At 42.8% G+C, this 19497-nt stretch overlaps 1 protein-coding gene across 8 annotated transcripts in view; it reads left to right on the top strand.

The window, feature by feature from the left end:
* The window catches only part of LOC127616583 (receptor-type tyrosine-protein phosphatase mu-like), a 136523-nt gene that overhangs the window by 80472 nt on the left and 36554 nt on the right, over positions 1 to 19497 (top strand). For 5 of the 8 annotated variants that reach the window (XM_052088252.1, XM_052088254.1, XM_052088253.1 and 2 more), the window contains exons 12-16: positions 5355 to 5628; positions 7110 to 7146; positions 7749 to 7823; positions 9594 to 9729; positions 11860 to 11889. In XM_052088252.1, the coding sequence (XP_051944212.1) occupies positions 5355 to 5628; positions 7110 to 7146; positions 7749 to 7823; positions 9594 to 9729; positions 11860 to 11889 (552 nt within the window). The remainder of the gene's footprint in view (positions 1 to 5354; positions 5629 to 7109; positions 7147 to 7748; positions 7824 to 9593; positions 9730 to 11859; positions 11890 to 19497) is intronic. The other 3 variants (XM_052088257.1, XM_052088255.1, XM_052088256.1) reach the window with 1 other exon arrangement.

The following is a 19497-nucleotide window of genomic DNA, read 5'->3' as shown; positions in this document are numbered from 1 at the left end:
TAATTGCTATCATATGTAAAATACATACCGCTTGGATTGGGACGCTAATCTCCGGGAACATTTCTCACCAGAGGGGACAGTGTTCCTTTAAGAGGATTAAGGCGACTGTCTATCAATAATGTCGCTGTATCGTTTGCCCCGTTCGTCAGCGGCCAGAATCCACCCACCTCACATCAAAATAAATGTTTACAAGCTTGTGCGGCAATAAATGATTGGCGATGCCTCCGCTTATCTTTGCTGCCACGAAATCAGACCTCTTCTGCCGGCGTCACCTTTGCCTCCAGCCAGCGGAGATGTTTCAAATACGATGTGTGGTTTTGCAAATGAGATGGGGGGGGGGGGGGGTTGTCCCCTGGAGCGTCAGATAATCTGCACCGGAGTATGCTCGGTGATTAAAAAAAATAAAATTTAAAAAAATCACTGTGATGTGACAGTTTAAAAAAACATCTCGTTATATTTGTGTGGAATGATTAGATGCAATTAAATCTTTGAAATCAAAACCTACTTTCCAATTGAAATTACATATATGTATCGAGAGAGAGCGAGAGAGATAGAGAATTCCTTAACAGATGTGTTTTTTACCTTGCTATATTTTGAAAATAATATTCTGAATCATGCTAAACTCCTTTTGATTTGCAAATGTGCTCCCCCCCCCCAGCTACCCCCCGCCTGCCCTGTAGCACCAGATTATCTGCACTAGAGCACGGCAAGTGATTTGAGACACCCCTAAAATGAGCAATAACTTTCTTTGCCGGAGGCACTAAGAGCTGTGACAAAAATCATCGTCTTCTCGCACCTTGTGAGCAGCACCGATGACTGTTTCGGAGTTGTTTGGTTTACGGCCGCTTTAAATCAGCCCCCGTTAGCAGTCGCGTGAGTCAAAATGGTGATGGAGAGGCCGGCGCCCCTGTTATCAGCCCACATGAAAAATAAATCTGACTCCCGTGGCCACTGTCCGCTCGATGGCGAGTCAATCCGGCATAATGGGTCCACGGAGGGGAAATCTATGCGATGAGCTGCGTAGAGAGGCGAGGGGGGCTAATTGGTGTCGGCGCAGGTTGTGGCCATAACATTCGGGCCTCTGTCAGGCCACTGTGAAGAGCTGAGATCAAATAAATCTATTCGTATACACGTGATGCTTTTAAAATTATGCTATAATGCTTTATTAACTATTAGGTCCTCTTCAGCCACACAGGAAAGTAACGATGGCAAATGAGGAAATGTAATCAGGAAAGAAATAATTAGCAGTGATGTCAAAATGATCAAACTTAGAAGGCATGGGGGGGGGGTGGGGGGGGGGGGGAGATACCCGCTTCCGTTTGACTCATTTCCAAATGAGCCCCAAAGTACTTCAAAGGTCTTTAAGTTTGCCTGACCTGTTGACCCCAAAATAGCTGAAATCCTGTTAAATTTCTGGCATGGGTCCATGAGATATTTTCTTCAGTTTTGTTATGATATGCACATCCACCAAATGTCATGTTCATTGGTGAAACTGGTCTTCTTGTCGGCTGCAAGGACTGATGAATTGACCCACAAAACTTTTTTTTTGTTTGTTAATTGCGAAAATCTTGGTCCTGGACACCATGCCGAAAACTCACTCTCTAATGCTCCCTCTGAAAGTTGGGGAAAAAATCCGCCCCACCTGTCGTGTCAGCGATCAACATAAAATCTGGTGGACGAAGAATACAAAAAATCTCAAGAACCTACTCTTGAATTTGAACCAGGAAGTCAGCCATTTTGCCTTGAATAATCTATTTTGCGAACTTCTTGAACTCTTTCAAGGTAATTTAGCCATACGACCCCCAATTTTTAATCATTTTGACCCATCTCAGCTAATATGAGTGCCAATTTGATTTTTTGGGGGAGAATTCACTATGAAAAAACGGCGCTATGAGGCTTGTTTGTTTTCATGTCTTCCGGCATCCTTGTGTTTGTGTCCTCAGACTTGGGCCTGTCCAAGTGAGTCATCCTTTGCAACTGTGAGCCGATGGCAAGCAAATCACATGAATATGACAGCAGTGATTATTTTTGAAAAACAAAAGCAGAATATGTGCATTCTCCAGCCCCTGCAAAAATGTTGCTTTTCCATGTAAACAAACTCCTGAAAAAGGTTTGTCATCATTGTCCCTGATCCTTCCGAAATCGTACGTTTGCCTCTGCAGCTGCCGCAGACGCGAAGCAGCAGGTTGAGATTTGCACATGACATGAGTTCTTAACCTTGAGAGCCTCCTAGCCTTTGGCGAGCTCGACTTTGCCGCGGGAAAGGAAAAGCTGCTTTCCCTGTGCTCTAGCATTAAATGGCGCATGGAGCAGCAGAGAAAGACACCTGCGGGAGCCTCATTTTTATTTTTGAAGCTGTCTTCCCCCCCTTCCCGCCCTGCAAGATGCAGATAGGCGGAACAGAAAGTACAGATTCACTTCGTCTTTTTCAGCTGTTTTGTTCGGAAGAGTTGTTATATGCCTGCCGTTGGATGAAGTCATTCGAGCAAGAGTAGAAATTCATTTCCCTCGCCAAACCTTCACAACTGATGTGTCTTTTGGTTTAAGCTAGCTGACAAGAACAACATCCGGTTGTTCCGTGCCGCCTTGGTTTATTCGTACTTTCAATTACAACAGTCCTTAGGCAACTCTCAGATGCCACCAACATACTGAAAAGCATCCTGATTAATTGCGATTCCAACATTTTTAAGATAGTTTTACTTTTTTTCCCCGTTAACGAATTCCAACAGTTGCAGCAATTTACTGCTAATATTATTTGCATTGCAGTCTGTTTTCAATATGTTATACTTACTTTGTCCAAACAGATTTGTTTTGTATTTTATATCATACAAATTCAAATAATTTGACCCCAGCACAATTCTATTTGAATGTTTTTTTTTTCCATGATGCATTTTTATTTTTTAAACAGCCTTCCTGTGTGGAATTTGCATGTTCTCTCCAGGCCTGCGTGGGTTTTCTCCGGGTACTCCAGTTTCCTCCCACATTGCAAAAACACTCATGGCAGGCTGATTGCACACTCTAAATTGTCCCTAGGTGTGATGTACCCTGCGATTGGCTGGCAATCAGTTCAGGGTGTCCCCCACGAACTGCCCGAAGACAGCTGGGATAGGCTTCAGTACGCTCCACGACCCTTGTGAGGATAAACGGATCCAAAAATGGATGCAGGGATAGTTTTTTGAAATACTTTTCATGTAGGCACTACAGTAAATGTTCCCTTAACACATGTATTAAAAAAAATAATAGTCATATTGCATGAAGGATCTCAACCGTTGCTAAGTCAAAAGAATGTCAACTATCTCTGCAACTTTGTATTACTATTTGCTTTGCATTTTCTCCTTCCCTTCCTTACGTTCGGGTGTATCCAAATGGATCACTACTGCGGAGCCTCTGTACGTCTGACAGAGACCACTTTGTCCGCTGGGTCGACCAACTGGGGTCGGACCAGAGACTTGCTCGTCTCGTAGACGGTCTGGTTTATTATGCGTGTGGTGTGCCGACGGAGGTCAGCAAGCTGCCGACTGACAAAGAGTCCGCTCACAGCTGCCGCCGATGTTTGCGCCGTGGTCGTGATTACGGCTTCATGACTACCGAAATGTTAAATGCGGAAATGTTACATGCATGAAAATGTGTTTGTGTTGTGAAACAGTGCCACTTGACAGTGTTGTGTGTGAAACCTCCGCCGAGTGTTATGATGAAATGTGATTGGGCCCAAAATTGTGAAATTATTTAATTGTGATTTTTGAATGTTCACAACCGCAATAACAAAAATGCCTGTCACGAAAACAAACAAAAAAACGACAACCTTTTCAGGCAGCCTTCATTATAGCTAGTCAAAATGTAATCTCTTCTAAATGTTTATTTATTTAGAAATATGGGTGAGCTATTGTTTTTTTTTTTTTAACTATTTTCTAATTTATTTCTAAGCATTTTTTTTTGTTATTACTTAAAAACAAGTCGGACTCATTGCTCAAAAGTATAATAGCCGCATCCATTCTAGAGAGTCAAATTGAATCAAAGACAAAATATATAGCTCCTCCTTCAGGTGCCCTATTGTTTTTCTCAAATCTAACGATCTGAAACTATTCTCATATTTATTGAATCGGCATTTACATTTTCCAAAAAACATCCCTCGGCATTTTTATGCACTTGTAGATAATTTATGCACTAGCGGCGAGTCAAGTGTAATTTACAACAACAAAATGTGCAGCGCCTTCTTAACCTGCATTGATTTCAGAATAAGGGTGCCCTATTGTTTTTTGTCAGGCTGAACATTCTAAAATAGTTTCTTTGGCATTTGAACTTGTCCATTATTTGACAACAACAACAACTTAAATGCTACGAATGATTCAATCTTCTGTTACGGTTGGCAGTTTGATAGCATGCAATATTCGCATTCTGACGCACAACTAAAGCATTTGTATCAATCTTTATAGCTGAAAGGCTTCTGCGACCGATTTGAATCAAATCAACGGAATGTGCTAGCTAAGGTACTCTCGGATGGTCACGGGCAAACACGCGGCGCAGATGATCAATTGTTCCCTGCGGTTGGTGCGAGAATGATGAAGTGCACCTTAGCGTTTACAGCATGCACGCTTTCACCCGACATTTAATCACGAGGGCCCTCGTTCGCGCCGCCATTGGCAACGTTTACAGCGGCTTGCCTGTTTAGCGGTGGCTAGATATGTGATGAAATATTTAATCCTGTCAGGAAGGCGGGTTATGCCTCTAATTACAGTGGCGGGCGGGACAAAGGGTAAAGAGGGACTGCACACGTGAGCAACTTAAGGGGCCAGTGAAGTGATAGTCCAACTTTGAGACCATGTTCCGGCCCTTTGTATGGCATAGGCAAGAAGGCTCATGTGTCCAGGATCTATCAACTGGGGTTATTTGGGAGAAATCCCAAGTAGCAAATGCGCATGTAGTTGCAGTTCATAAAAATCCATAAAAATAGTTTTTGAAAAATTAAACCTTTTTTTTTTTTTAAATGAATGATAATATTTATTTATTATCCTTTAAAAACTACCGCCCTTCCCCGCTAATATGTGAATGCATGGATGCCGATCTCTCAACGTCGGACCCCCATGCGGCTCTTTAGCGCCGCCCTAGTAGATCGAAAAGTAAATCTTCGGTAAAAATGTTTGGGTATTGCCTCACTACAGGATGAACAGCAGCTAATATAGCTAAAATAGATACATACAGCATGTGTTGCCTTCATTGTAAGGCTTCAAAAGGCTTTTAATTTTTTTGTGGCTCCACACATTTGTTGTTTGTTTTTATGGATCTTTCAACATTTTGTCTTGCCTCCCCCTGCTCTATGTGAAGATGTTGGTGTCTGTGTTGCGCTGTTTTCGCAGTGCCTACCAGATGGTGGTGGAGGAGGAGCGTCCGAGACGGGTGCGGGGCACGGCCGAGATCCTGCGCTGCTACCCGGTGCCTATCCACTTCCAGAACTCCACGCAGCTCAACTCGCATTACTACTTCGCCGCCCAGTTCCCCGCCGGCAGCATCCACGGGCCGCAACCCTTCACTGTGGGCGACAACAGGACCTACAGCGGATACTGGAATGCGCCGCTGCTGCCCCAGAAGAGCTACAGCATCTACTACCAGGCCGTCAGCACTGCGAACGGGGTGAGACGCATTGATGTCAACGACAGTCACTCAGTGGGACCGACATTTTGCGACAAAACAGATGCTTGGTGCCAGTGACCACGGGAAAATAGCAGTTCATGAAAACACATTGTAATAAGAACATAATTCCATCGAATAGTAGGATTAAACAGTTTGAACTTCATGATGAATTCATTGCGGCACCTTTTGGTGTGTGTGTCCGCCGAGCGGCAGTCTAAATTACTCATGCAGACAAACAAAGGATTTCACTCAACTAAAGTAAGTGACACAGTCATATGCAGAATTATTTGTTCTTCACAGAGGATAAATAATAGATGCCTTTGAATATTGCTCTATTGTCTGTCTACATGTGCTGCTGCAGCGATATGCATATTTCCTGTGCCGTTATTGCGGTGACAATATTTTATTGATATATTGTGCAGATTTATCGCCTCATGTGAAATATTTGTATCGTGATACACTCTTCAGCCATACTACCCAGAGCTAGCAGGGTCTGCGTTTTGGATTTATTGCCAAATCCCAGACTTAAATTTAGTGCATTGGTTGGGTTTCCGGTAATCGTCGCATGGCTTTGCGAGCGCGGCGGTAGGAAAGCCAGCCAAGCGATCGTACAGGTCGCCAGCCCCCTGTCTTCAAGTGGGTGCTACGTGACCCTCACTCCACCGACCCTCCTCGCTTGCCGCTCGATAGCAATTTGCAGAGCACGCCAGTCGATAGAGCTGAATGAGAATGTGCCACCTCGGGCCTCCTTGAGCAGGGGCAGCACGTTCGTTGCTGTTGAATTCAATTAGCTAGTTGGCACTCCAGAATACAACGCATACTCAAACCTTTCCTGCACCAGTCAATGAGTGTCAAAACCAACCAACAAACCAACTGATTCAGGGACAATTAAAAATAAATAAATACAAAATCAGTCTTTTTATTTTTTTTAATAACCTCCACTGCGATGTAATATGCGATTATTTTTTCCGCCATGAAGCACCAACTTCAATTAAGGGCTATAATTCTGATTTTAAGGACAGAATGTTTTGCGCTTGGCTATTCAAGTGGCCGGTGAGTGTCTGGCTCATCATTGGTCAACCTTAGCAGGCAGGCCCAGCTCAGGGACACAACATCGGTGTCCTTTGTGTCGCTCACAAACCTCCTTGTCCCTGCATGTGTCCTTTCTTTTTTTTAGCACAAGTGTTTGACAAACTTCTCTCTCTCGCTCACTTGCTCTGTGAGGGCAAAACCTTTCCGAGGTCGAACTAGCTATTTATTATATATTCATACACAAGGTCTGTCGCAGGAACCAAACACACGTTGCTGTCGGCTAGCTCGCTGGCGCTAATGTGCATCAAAGGTTTTCCTGTTCAAGTACATGCCTTTGTCGCAGTCACTGAGCGAATTGTGAGTGTCACTGTATGTACTCTGCTTAAGATGCATTATTGTCATCCTTTGTAATCCCTTTTTTCTGACCTTCTTTTCTTTCTTTTGTACAGGAGACCAAAATCGACTGCGTCCGAGTCGCTACCAAAGGTAGGACCACGTTCTAAAATGTTACGCGTGGTCACCTCTAACAAATTAACACATTTGAGCAGAGATGTTTCAATTGGAGAAGTTGAACCACTTCCAATTTTTTATTTTTTTTGTAGTCGACACAAGGATAGTCAATCATTGACATGGTTCATATTTTGGCAGTTATCAACCCGCTTTATGTGCCTTCACGGTTCATGAGCCCAATGGATTTTTCATGATTCCTGAACCCACATCTGTTAGCTATCATTCAAATTCTCAAGGATGCTTGCATCTATTTAATTCGGAAATTCCCAACTACAGTAAACGCAACGTTTGACCCACAGCCAATTTGGTTTGTTTTGTGTTGTGTGTCAAATGAAAAATCAATAGAATTGTCTCGTCCATGCCAAAGAAGGAATGCTGTGAAGGAGAACAACTACATTTTCCATTTGCCACAGAATGTTCATTTCAGCAGCCTTACATTGCATAGACAAAATTATTCGGACAACTCAGCAGAGTTGTGAGTTGTGGTTTCTCTTTTTACATGCATGTGTGTGTGCGTGTGTGCCTCTCTCTACCCGCTGCATGGCATCGTGGATCTACTCACCCCGTGTCACGCTCAGCCGCCATTCTGGTGACTCAGCTGACCACGCCGTACCTCCGCATCGCCCCAGCGGCCGGTGACCACCAGCTCACAGGTCAGAAATGGCGCAGCCTGCATTCATGTTGGTCACGTGGGCTGGAAATTCGCTTTGAGGGAAATTCTGCCTCGAAAGCTATTTCACTGAATGAAATAGCAGGATCCCCTTCCCCGAAATATTCTCTATACTGGCTCTCACATAGTTTGACAAACATTTCCTCAGGAATTCTTCCAACTGAGCATCAATTCCAAGCAGGCATCCTCGTCCGGTGGGCAATGCTAAATTGGGGAAACTCTTTTGCCTTAGAGCGTGGTGTCGAAGATGATTGTCATTTTCAGGATTAGCCATGAAAATGCTTCAAATCTTATGATTACTATTATTTTTTTAATTCATCCCCCAAAGCCAGTTTCACTTCACAACATGAAATTAGGTGGGACAAGTCTATTATAACAATACACATGAAAAAAAAAGTTTCAAATTGAACAATGATGACCTAGACCAGTGATTCCAATTTCACAAAACTGTTCTGATTGTTTTCCATTATAAGCAGACGCACAAAAAATTCTTAAGCACCCTTGTGATAAATAAACACAAAATATTAGCCCGGTTAGGTGAAAATGGAAAATTTCCCGCAAGACAAGTTATTCTATTTATTTGCGACATTATATATCTTTCAAAATTGCTGAAATGAGATCGCATTTTCGATTTTTAACCATCTCTTGTGTGCTCCGGTGAAACAGTCAACACGCATTAATGTTGAAAACCGCAAACATATTCAAAGCCTTATAGCGGCTTAGATAAATGTCGGCAACTTCGTATTGTCCTCTTGGAGACGCGCAACCTTTCGCCGCATTCTGCGCGAAGCTCAATGCGAGATAAGTTCACCCTCGCTTAATCACGTTTGCGGCCGGCACTCTCCGAGCGCACTTGACAAAAGATGCTGGAGGCAGACCAGTGGGAGGGGAAAGATAAAACCCCAAAAGATACTTTTTTTCTAAAAGCCTGAAATAACCAAAACACCACGTGTCAGCCGGTCTTGGCCCAGATATTGCCCAGACTCAATCGTGAGGAATAGAGTTTTAAGGTGATAAGACGCAATGTGTCTTGCACCTGATTATCGGTGTTCCTAAATTTAGAATGATGAATTGTCACGTCAGTCAATCGTGACTCGGTGTGTTCTCCTTATCAAGGCAAAAGATGCATATCCATCCCACTGACATATTGTTCTCTCTTCGGTGCGACGCTATCAATAGATTTTGTTCTTTTTCGTCATTCCATTGGTTGCATTGACATCTTAGCAATCAGATGCGAATAGATGGAGCTGATAACACACATCAGGGTTTTGAGGGGTGGGGTGGGGGTATGCGGGGGTTTCTTGACCACAAACGTGTGACAAATCCACCCTTTGAGCTCGTCGGGAAAGTGGAAGAGGCTCGTCTGTATTCTCATCTCGAACCCCCACCCGGTGGGATTGAGATTCTCCGAGCGACTCGCGCAGCTAGTGGGAAGCCAGCGGAATTTTAACAAGATCTGCTTTTTATTTATTACCTCCACCAAGAAGGGTCTGTTCTCATTGCTTTTAATGTCTGTCATGAGGAGACCTACTGAACGTCTCAAAGAAATAATGCCCGAAATGACACGGGAGGTTTGCTATTTGGTTACAAAGCGGCCATTTTAGGTTCATTTTGGTCATGTCTATGATGGCAAAATTTAATGAGCAAGTTTACGTGAGCAACATAAAATTTCCCAAGCATGGTGATCATGTTTAGTGCCACCAAATTCATATAATTAAGTTTTTTTGTTGTTGTTGTTTTTTGGGGCTGCCAGGCGCCGCCACCCGCAAACCCGATGCCGTAGAACCAGAAAAGCAGACAGACCACACGGTGAAAATCGCCGGGGTCATCGCCGGCATCCTGCTCTTTGTCATCATATTCCTCGGCGTGGTGCTCCTCATGAAAAAAAGGTAAGCGGTCATTTCTTGTGCGAATGCATTGTTTGGTGTGAAGAATGAATTCAATCAGGCAGTCACGCCCCATTGAAAAAATATTAATCGCTTTACGCCGTACCCGCCAACAAACGCCGTCGACGGGGAGCTTGAGAAGCCCTGCAAGGGAGATAAGCCGTAAAAAAAAAAAAAAAATCCAGTCTGTAAAATATTCTGAAAGTGTATGGATGCGTAGCTAAAGGGTACGTTTACATAAGGCCCCTTGCTCATATGGCTGCGATAATAAGACGCAAAGCTCTGCAAATAGCAAGCGTCTTTTCCCCTCCACTCTGACTGTTTATACTTTTTATTCCCATCCTGCTGCCATGTGTGTCGTCTCGTTGTGCCGGAGACAGAAGATTTGTTCATGTTCTGTAATTCTGATGATGACGGTGACATAAATGTGGCGAAATACATTGGAAAAGAGGTAAGGAGGACCTTAAAATGCCTGAAATCTTTGACCACCCTGAAATTCAGTTGCGCCCCATGGAAAGTACATCAAGAAGTTTCCCTGATCGACATAAAATTGGCTGGATGTGTCTATCATGACAGAACACACGAAAAAGCCACAGTTAACAGAAAGTCGGCCATTTTGTATTAAAGCAGCCATTTTGGGCCAATTTCAGAACTTGAGCTTCACCATCTCCGATGAGAAAATTCACCTTGATGAGCCCCAACTGGAAGCAGGAAAACTACTCACGGACAATCTAAATTGCCAAATTACATCTGTGGTGTAGTACTACAGGGACAGAATATTTTTTTTTGCTCTTGTGCTTGAACTCTTTATTCCTTTTGCGCTAAATGGGTTGAAACATAGCAGAAGACAGGTAAAAATGGAACCCGTCCATTGATTTGTGTTTTGTCGGCCGCTAATGAAGAGTTTTCATTTTTTCGTGCGGGTTTCCATCCGAGCGGTAATTGTTTTCACTTAGGCTCAATTGAAGCCGAGGCAGGAGAATTTGCCACAAATAACTCGGGCCATCCAGGGTGTCGGGGAGGCTAATCCAAGTTGCGTGCGGTGACATGCAAGCGTCTCGTTAAGTTCCATCCCGGGAGGTCAGATGTGGACCTTTTTTATTATTATGAATTATGTGTGTATCACATTTCCGTCCGACAGTTTGCATGGAAAAAAAAAAGGAATAATGTACACGAGAAAAGTAATGCCTTCGCTGCCATGCAAGTTTTGAAGGATGGTTCTGGCAAGCCAAAAGGAGACATGTTAAAAGCACAGCATGATGAGACGTCTTTTTTTTTTAAATTGGTTCTTCAGCAACATGCTAGAAATAATACATTTAGGCTAGCAAGGAGTCAACTGATGTTCAGAAGTAAAAATGGATCATATGCTGGATTTATATCGTGATTGGGTGAAATCATGGCATTCTCATTCATGTTTTTAATGAATGAAGATCCGTAACGAGATGGCGATTTGTCCAAAATGCAGCATTTTAAATCTTAAAAGTGATCACAGTCAATCATTAATTTGCTCATCGAATCGATTAAGGGGATTCGTCAAATGCTCATTGCTATTCTCAATCCTCAGATGTTTAGAACAACAGATGTTTTGAACAACAGTTCTCATAAACCCCCCAAAAAACTGTTAAAAAATGGTTGAAGTCAAAATTTCAAGGCAACAAAATTCAGAAATTTTAAGTTGGGGCAATTCACCGAAATGTAAATGAATACAAGTTATGTTTTTTACAGTGTGTTTTAAATAATACACAAGAACAATTGCTCATTATTATTTCCATTTAATCAAATCAAGAACACCATCAGCACAATGTCTACGCCTTGTTGAAAGTGGATATCCATTTTTTTTTAAGAACAGCTAAGGCAGGTAAATAGCGATACAATGGTGAACTTGCGCGGCGATCATCGCGCTCACCTCACAAAGCCGAGCATCCTCGTGTTGCCACCATGCCTGATTTTTTTTTCTTTTTTTTTTTTGGTTCCAATAACATTAATCTATTTTTACTTTTTCTTTCCATTCCATCCCCGTCCTTTTCCCCTTTCTCTCCTCGTCCTCCACTGCTTAAAACCTACCACCACCAACACCACCACCACCACCACCGTCACCTCCACCACCACCACCACCACCACCCCACTCGGCAGAAGAACCTATCACTCCTACACTTACTACCTGTAAGTAACCAAACTCGGCGTCCATGTTCGTCGCCATGCTTTCTCTCTGAGCCGCACGCATGCTAGTGGCACCACACCCTCCTTATTTCACGTTCTTGGACATGCCACGCTTCATTTCAGGATTAGCCGCTTTAGCGCTTCTCGCATACTTAGCATGCAGTTCTTCTTCCCCCCTCCCCCCCCCACGTCATCCTACCACATTTCCCATCTCATGCGTTTTTGTTTGGCTTACCTGATTTTCTTTTTCCCCCCACCACACTCCGACTTACTGCACGTGTACTTGTGACTTTATTCTTCCAGTTTCTAGTTTAAAAGTCACATACAGGCACAAAACAATCCAAAATAGCGAATGCGGTGAAGAGGCTTACGTTGTGCAGCGAAGCGGGGGTTTTTTTGGTTTTGTTTTGTTTTGTTTTTGTGTGTGGCTAATCTGCGGTGATCGCAGAAATGGCACGGTGGCTGCCTCGCTTCAAAAGGACATCCCACAATGCACCTGCAGATAATACATTCGGCATGTCGCTCACGTTGCCTTGCTGAAGTGAATTGGATGAAATTCTGTGCATTTATTGGCTGAAAGGCTCTCATTTGTGTTTTAAAATTGACTTAATAATTTAAAGAATTTACAAGAGAACCTCTTCTGGAACATCATGACTCGTCTAAAAAAAAAATAAAATAAAATAATTTAAGGGTGGCCAATGGAGGTTGTTGTTCAAAACATGACAGTTTTAACTCTTTTTTTTGATAGCCGGTTAACATCCAGGGAGAGCACAATTTTAACCCTTTTAGACACGGCGGTTACTACACTGGAAAGCTTATCATGTTATCCGGTTACAGGGTGCATGAAAGAGTTGATGGCAAATTCTTAAACATCACTGTGTCCTCCTCCGGACCATTCTCCAGAGTTTAAAGTGGACTTGTGTTTTTTAAGGACCGTTCTGGGGACCACTTGTGAAAAATATGTCCTTATAAACGACCTTTACATTGGATTTTCAGCAAACCGGTATACACTTTGAAAAGTGACTACAGTCAGGATCACACCTTATTCATAAAAAAAATTGCTACAGGCTATCGTGGAAGCAGATTCACTGCATAATAGCAGTTACATGACACATCATATGGCAGACGCGCGCTGTTATCATCGGCGACTGGTATTTTTTCGGGATGAAATGCAAACTTTTTTAGGTATAATAAATAATGACGAACTTTCTGGGGCATCATCGCCAGTCTAAATGTTTTTCAGGATAGTTCTGGCCGCCAGTGAAAATACTTTTTCAAAACAGTCACTTTTTTAACCACGTTTTCATTGGTTTCTCAGCTACAGACTTTTGCCAGTACATGCGGAACACGGTTCAACGCATAATTAATAAATAGCTACAGGCGCTTCACGATTAGCATCTCACCTACATTCTGGCCGTCATGTTACAAGTCATTTGATGAATCTATGTGATTAGCGTTCGACGGTCATATTTATTTTATGAAATGCTAAATTTTACATTCGTGTCAGTTCTTGTTCATGTTTCTTAAATGAATAAAAAAGGAATATATTTCCTTCCCTGGGTGTGTTTTCCCTGCATGCTGGCCATCACCAAATACATGAGACCGTGGAGATATATGTTAGCATCGCACAGTCTGGTTAATTTGATGAAATTGCCTTGTGAAAATCTGTTCTTATTCATTTTAGTTACCTTTAATTAGAAAAAAAAAACTAAACTAGCTAGCATGTCGTAGCTAAGACGCTCCCTACACTGGGAGCGTCTTAGCTGCATGCTAGCAAGCGCATTACTTGTCAAATTTATTAGATGGACACTTTTTGCCTTATGGCAGCTGTTCTTATCAATCTTTTAATCCCTAATTAATGAAAACTAGCTATTAGGGGATCCTGCGGAGCGTCTTTCTTCCCTACATGCAAGCAGTCATCTGTATCATTGATGAGTCCCGCGAATATTTCTACGCACGCATCAAAGGCTCCGTCACAAAATATGCGCTTCAGCCAATGGCACCAGAGGTGGCAACCAACTGAAGTCGCTCGGCATCCTCGTTAGGCATGCCTTCACATGTGCCCTCATATGCGGTGTCAAAAGCGTGGCCTTTAATCAGCTGGCCGGCCCCCCAGCTCACGGGCGTTATTGGCGTGGTAGCGTGGCAGTCGGACGTTCAAGGGCTGCCGAGGCCCCGTGAGCAAACAGTAGCGAAACTAACTGCTTTCCAAGAAGAGTGATCCTAAAGCTTATCTGAATGTAAGGATTCCTTTAGATCAGGGATGACCATACTGCGGCCCCGGGGGCCTTTTGCAGTACGCCATCTTTTTTGAGAAACCCCCCTGGAAGGAGGTGATTTTGATATCTGTGACTTTTCTACCACTTTCAGGTGGCTGCAATGTTCTTAGACCCCTTGATACTGTTAATTTAGAATAACTGACTGCTAAAGACACCAACACAAGCGGCAAGTTCAAGCTTATGCCCTTGCTTTCTTTTTATGGCGCTCGTACATAACCATGTCATAAACAACTGCTAGTACAGCGTCAGGAGACGGGAGGTGCGCTAAACGCTGTGTGTGTGAAAACCAAGCGCGCTCGAGGCGGGTGAGCAAACGCCTTCATTAAAGGCGGCGCGCGGCGAGCGTGCAGTAAGACTCGCGCTAATTGGTACAAGCAGCCTGGCAGATCCAGTGGTGTAGCAGCACTGCATGATGATGAGCGGGCAGGACGAGGAATTGGAAAGGAAGGGGCCCGAGCCTGTGGGACAGTGGCAGGGAGCCGTTTATTAGAGGGGAAGCCTTGAGTTCTTGTTATGAACAATGTTATGATGTTGCCGTCTTTATTAACTGTTAAACGGTGATCCTTTTGTTTGAAAAACTGTTTTTGGCATCTTATGTTTCATAGGAGCATGAGGAAGGGAGCCATTTTGGTTCTTTACCCATCCATAATTTTTGGTATCTTTACTGGTCATGAATTAAATTTAGCGCATTCATACGAAATTTTCAAGTTGGGAAACATCTCAACAGGAAAATATTTTTTTTACGAAAGAAATTTCAAGATACGAAAGGTAAAAAGTTTCCTGAACGCAACATACTTATACCTGCGCAGCCATTGGCTGTTACCGAGCATCATCCTGGCATCCCATTGGCTCAGAGGGACTTCTACCGTATGTGTCTATGTGTGGAAATACATAGATATGTGTCTCTGCAGCATGCTTGTTATTCGCCCCTCGGGCCATGAAGTGTTCCGATAGTTTCACGTAAATGTGACTCACCCAGAAAAATTGTTCAGCAGCCGCTCACTATGCTGACGTTTGCCTTGGACATTTTTGAAGGCTTAAAATCCGACAAAAGCAAACGTCCTTGGATCAGTTCTTTACCGGCAAAAAACACTTCTGAGAGAGAACATGGACTAAAGAGGGCAGAAAACGATGAGGACGCAGTTAAAAGTTCTTTGTTTTTTAAATTATGCACAACTCTCATTTATTGTACAATGATCTAATTGTAACATATATTTGTGACGTATTTTGATGCATTTGTATGCTTTAGAAAACATTTATGTCTGAATTTTGTGGGGGCTTGGAACGGATTAGAATATTTACATTGGAAACGCTACTTACAAAATTTTCCAGTTCATAAATCTCTTCCAGAACCAATTAATTTTGTAAGTAGAGGTACCACTGTATTTGGTTTGGCGTGAAAGGGGACAGGAACAACGACACTTGGTACCTTATTTATCAGGAAAGTACCTCTGTTGAACATAAATAACTGGAGAAAGACTAGGAGTGATCACGTTAATTACAGGGCACGTGTCGCATTGTGAACGACCGTGGACTTGTTTTCTTACAGGCAGGGTTATTTTTAATCGTTCTGTTTCTTTCTATTGTGCAACAACAGCATTACTGGAATTGTGTGACACAATCTAACAGCGTGCTTTTTGCCTTTGGATTCATCTTTCTCTTTATTCACATTGCACAATATGGCCATTATCTTGGAACAACTGGCAAGAGGACCCAATCCAAGAAGTACATGGCACCTATTGTACATTGCATGAATATTTTATTTTTAGCGTGGATTATTTCTAGATCGTCTCTCTATTTCTAGAGTTCATTTGCAGATTTTAAATGTGCGTATAAAAAGATGAATTCACTCGGAACTTGCCCGTTCCACACCCAAAAAGATAAAACAGTGAGAGCGCACTGAAAAGGAAATAATCCGCATAAAAGCACTCTAATGTTGTTTTTTAAAATTTTATTTTATTTTTTATGACGGGCTCAAAAACATCTCAAAATTTGGCAAGGGTGTGATCAATACCACGTGTCGACTAAATTAAATGACTGGAACTCGCACACAACCAAAACGAATCTAATCAAGACAGACTTTACTTGGTGGAGTTGAAAAATATATGTCATACGAAGTATATGGATAACAGTAGACAAGCGTGAGAGTGCACGGAGGTGTTTGCGGAGGCAAAATAAAAAAACGCCACGGGCGATGACATCAGTCGCGCCTCATTAGCGCCAGTGTCTGCGGCTCGGAGCTGCAGGAGTTCAGCCCACAACTGAACGTACGGGGGAAACTGCGACAGCAGGAAATGACGCTTTCAAGGCGGAGCTTCAAAACCCTGCTACTCGGCATGGATTTTGGCAATGTTTTAGTTTCCACTGGTTGTTCTTGATCGTATACACGTCTCAAAAGTAGCTCCTTGATGAGCGCAATGAGACAAGTGACTGACGACGGTGGTAACTTGAGATACGAGTCACCTGACCACCATCTGAACTAAAAATAGTTGTATCTCAAATCATCTTTCACCATTGAAATGAATGGAAACGCCATGAATCTTCCAGCCTCTTTAAAACCAGAACCTGGAATTTTATATAATATTGCTGGCGTCGGGCCGAAACCTTGTACCGCCAAAAAACTTTCAGGAGACACTCCCACCCCAAAAAACGGCATGTTTGTTCAACCACTACCATTGAATCATTAAAGAGAGCAAGCCATTGAAACACTTTAGATTGGTCAGTAATCAGTAAAATTAACACCCACACATGTGGACACCCCCCCCAAAAGAAAAACATTAATTTGCCCAAATTGTGAAAGAGGATATTTCGACCCGACGTCAGCAAATTTGAATGTGCCGTTGTTTGCTTACATTCAAGTAGCGGAGGCTGTGGGCGCTTTAAATAGAAAGCATGTTATCTTTAGTTGATGTTTAGTTTGACAGTAGCCTGTCATTAGCATTGCATTTGTATGACATACAATGACAATGATGTTTGTTTTTTTTGGGGGGGGAGTTGACTTAGTTGATTATCTGTCGTCATTATTTAATTTGCTCAAATTTGCAGTTCACATAAACATCTGGCAGGTTACTACTCGTTAGTCCCTTTATCTCTATAGCGCTAACCAAAACAGCAACACCTACACAACCACATACTTCAGCCTTTTCAAGTAGTATGAAGTTTTTATTGCGAGCATGGGCAGCGTTAAAAACGATCTAACGTTACGCGTAGACCGTTGCCGTTCACTCACATGGATTTCACGATCCCTGACGCAGATTGACGCTCATCTGAGTGCTCTTGTTGTTGGTATCGCGACATGATGAATGGTCCCCATTTATCAAGTCGCGCAAACATTTTACTGCTCGCTTTTCTCCAACTTATCTCTGGTGGCACATTAAAGGCGTTAATCCAGTCATCCATCATTAAACTCCCCCCTCATATAAATTAGCACAGCATTAGCGCCGTCGTTCATCTTCATCAGCCGCGCTGCCGAGCAAGCAGCTTCCCTTCATCTGTGCCACGCCGCCCCGCGCCTCTTCCACTGGTAGCAGATGCTGAAACGAAACGAGAATGTCACTCAGCGGTATAATGTGACATTTTTCGTTTTGTGAGCATGCACTTCAGGAACATATTCCATTCACATGAGAAGTCATGTTTGGTTTTGTAATATGAACAATGATATAAACAGACCGGATTTAACATTAATTTGAATTGGGCGTCATCCCGTGGCGCTAAGAACATACCCTCCCTGAAACAACCATATAGTCTTTTTATTAGCAAAATGCTAACAGTGCAAAACGCCATTGATGGGCCAACAAATATCCCTTCAACCCTTTCAGGGACAGCGGTTACTACAGTGGACAGCTTATCATGTTATCAGGTGACAGGGTACATTAAAGGGGTAAGCAACGCTTATTGGAACATAAACTATGGAGCAACACATGTAGACAGATACAGTAATTAAAAGAATGACTAATATTATTGCTGGTTACTGTGGAGTTGATCAATGTGTGGTTGTAATATTTGCCCTCAGATGATCAAGACAAGCAACGTATTACAGGAAAAATAATGGCAAAAACTGTTTTCATTCTTAAATGTAAATGTGTACCATTGTATGTTTTTTTTATCATGTACAATATTACAGTACTATTTTCCAGACTTTACACAGGTCTGATCAGTTAGGCAAGATCGGCAGATGTTTCGCATTTTACACAAAATAGTGGATTTGGCACATTGATCACCAACATCATTGATGAGATCTGAAAAATGAGGCATTACACCCAAAACAATCTCCTACTCAACGAGGATACTCTCTTGTCAATAATCCAATATTTCTCATCATATACAGCCAAGAGTATTTTCCAATTTTTTTCAATCATTTGGAGCTTTTTGGGGCAGGTGTTGGGTTTCGCCCCTCCATTTTCCATGTATTGAATCCTTATCAAAGTTTTTGGACCGAGCTGGTCCCAATCTCCCATGATAAACTGTGGTTGACTTTAGAATAAACAAATAATTTTTAAAAATAGATTAGATAGATTGGTCCAATTCACTCATCGATTTGGTTATCAAGTTTATTTTTTATTTTAACTCCAAAATCCCGATTGTGTAAAGCCTACTAGCTTTTTATGAAAGCGCTCTTTCGCCACCTCCTCCTGCGCCGCACTTACCCACGACATCCTTTTTGTTGTTGTTGTTGTTGGCTCACTTAATTGGAGATTAAAAAGAGTGAGCGCATCCGGCGGCGTCAAAATGTCACATCTTTGTCAATTTCTCGCTCGCCGAGGAAAACGGCTCGCGCCATTAGCGTCACGCCGAGGCCCTTGGAGCAAGGGGGCCCGTGGGGGGTCTCCCCATACGGCGCCATATGCCAGGAAATTGAACAAACAGAGGAGATTTGCGGCAACAAAAGCAGCGGGAGAGCACAGCGGAGGGGTCATCAAGGCGAGGCGATCGTTCCAGACGGCATCTCGGCTCCGTTTCGTGGAATAACGGAGCGTTGACTCCATGTTTTATTAATCACCGCGGGGACGCTCTTCTATTCTCTTCTTCCTTCGTAGTTGAGGTCAGCCTCTGCTTCAGAGAGATGCTCCGGTGGGAAATCTCCCTTTTACTCTGTCAAAAAGGGGGGGAAAGAAATTCCACATTTTGAAGTTAGAATGACTTTCCATTTTTTAAGGTTTCCCACGTATGAGTGGTGTGATTAGCTAAGAAGAAAAAAAAAACACTTTTAAATATTCAGAAAGAGAGGAGCTGAGGGCTTGAAATCAAAGAGGGAAACAATCAGCCTTTCTAATTAAAAAGAAGAAATACAACAAAAGAAATGACAATGATTAAGGAAGGGATCCCTCTCCTC

Source organism: Hippocampus zosterae, chromosome 15, assembly GCF_025434085.1.
Source record: "Hippocampus zosterae strain Florida chromosome 15, ASM2543408v3, whole genome shotgun sequence".
In the NCBI taxonomy this organism is placed as follows: Eukaryota; Metazoa; Chordata; class Actinopteri; order Syngnathiformes; family Syngnathidae; genus Hippocampus; species Hippocampus zosterae.
This window is presented reverse-complemented; position numbering and strand designations above follow the sequence as displayed.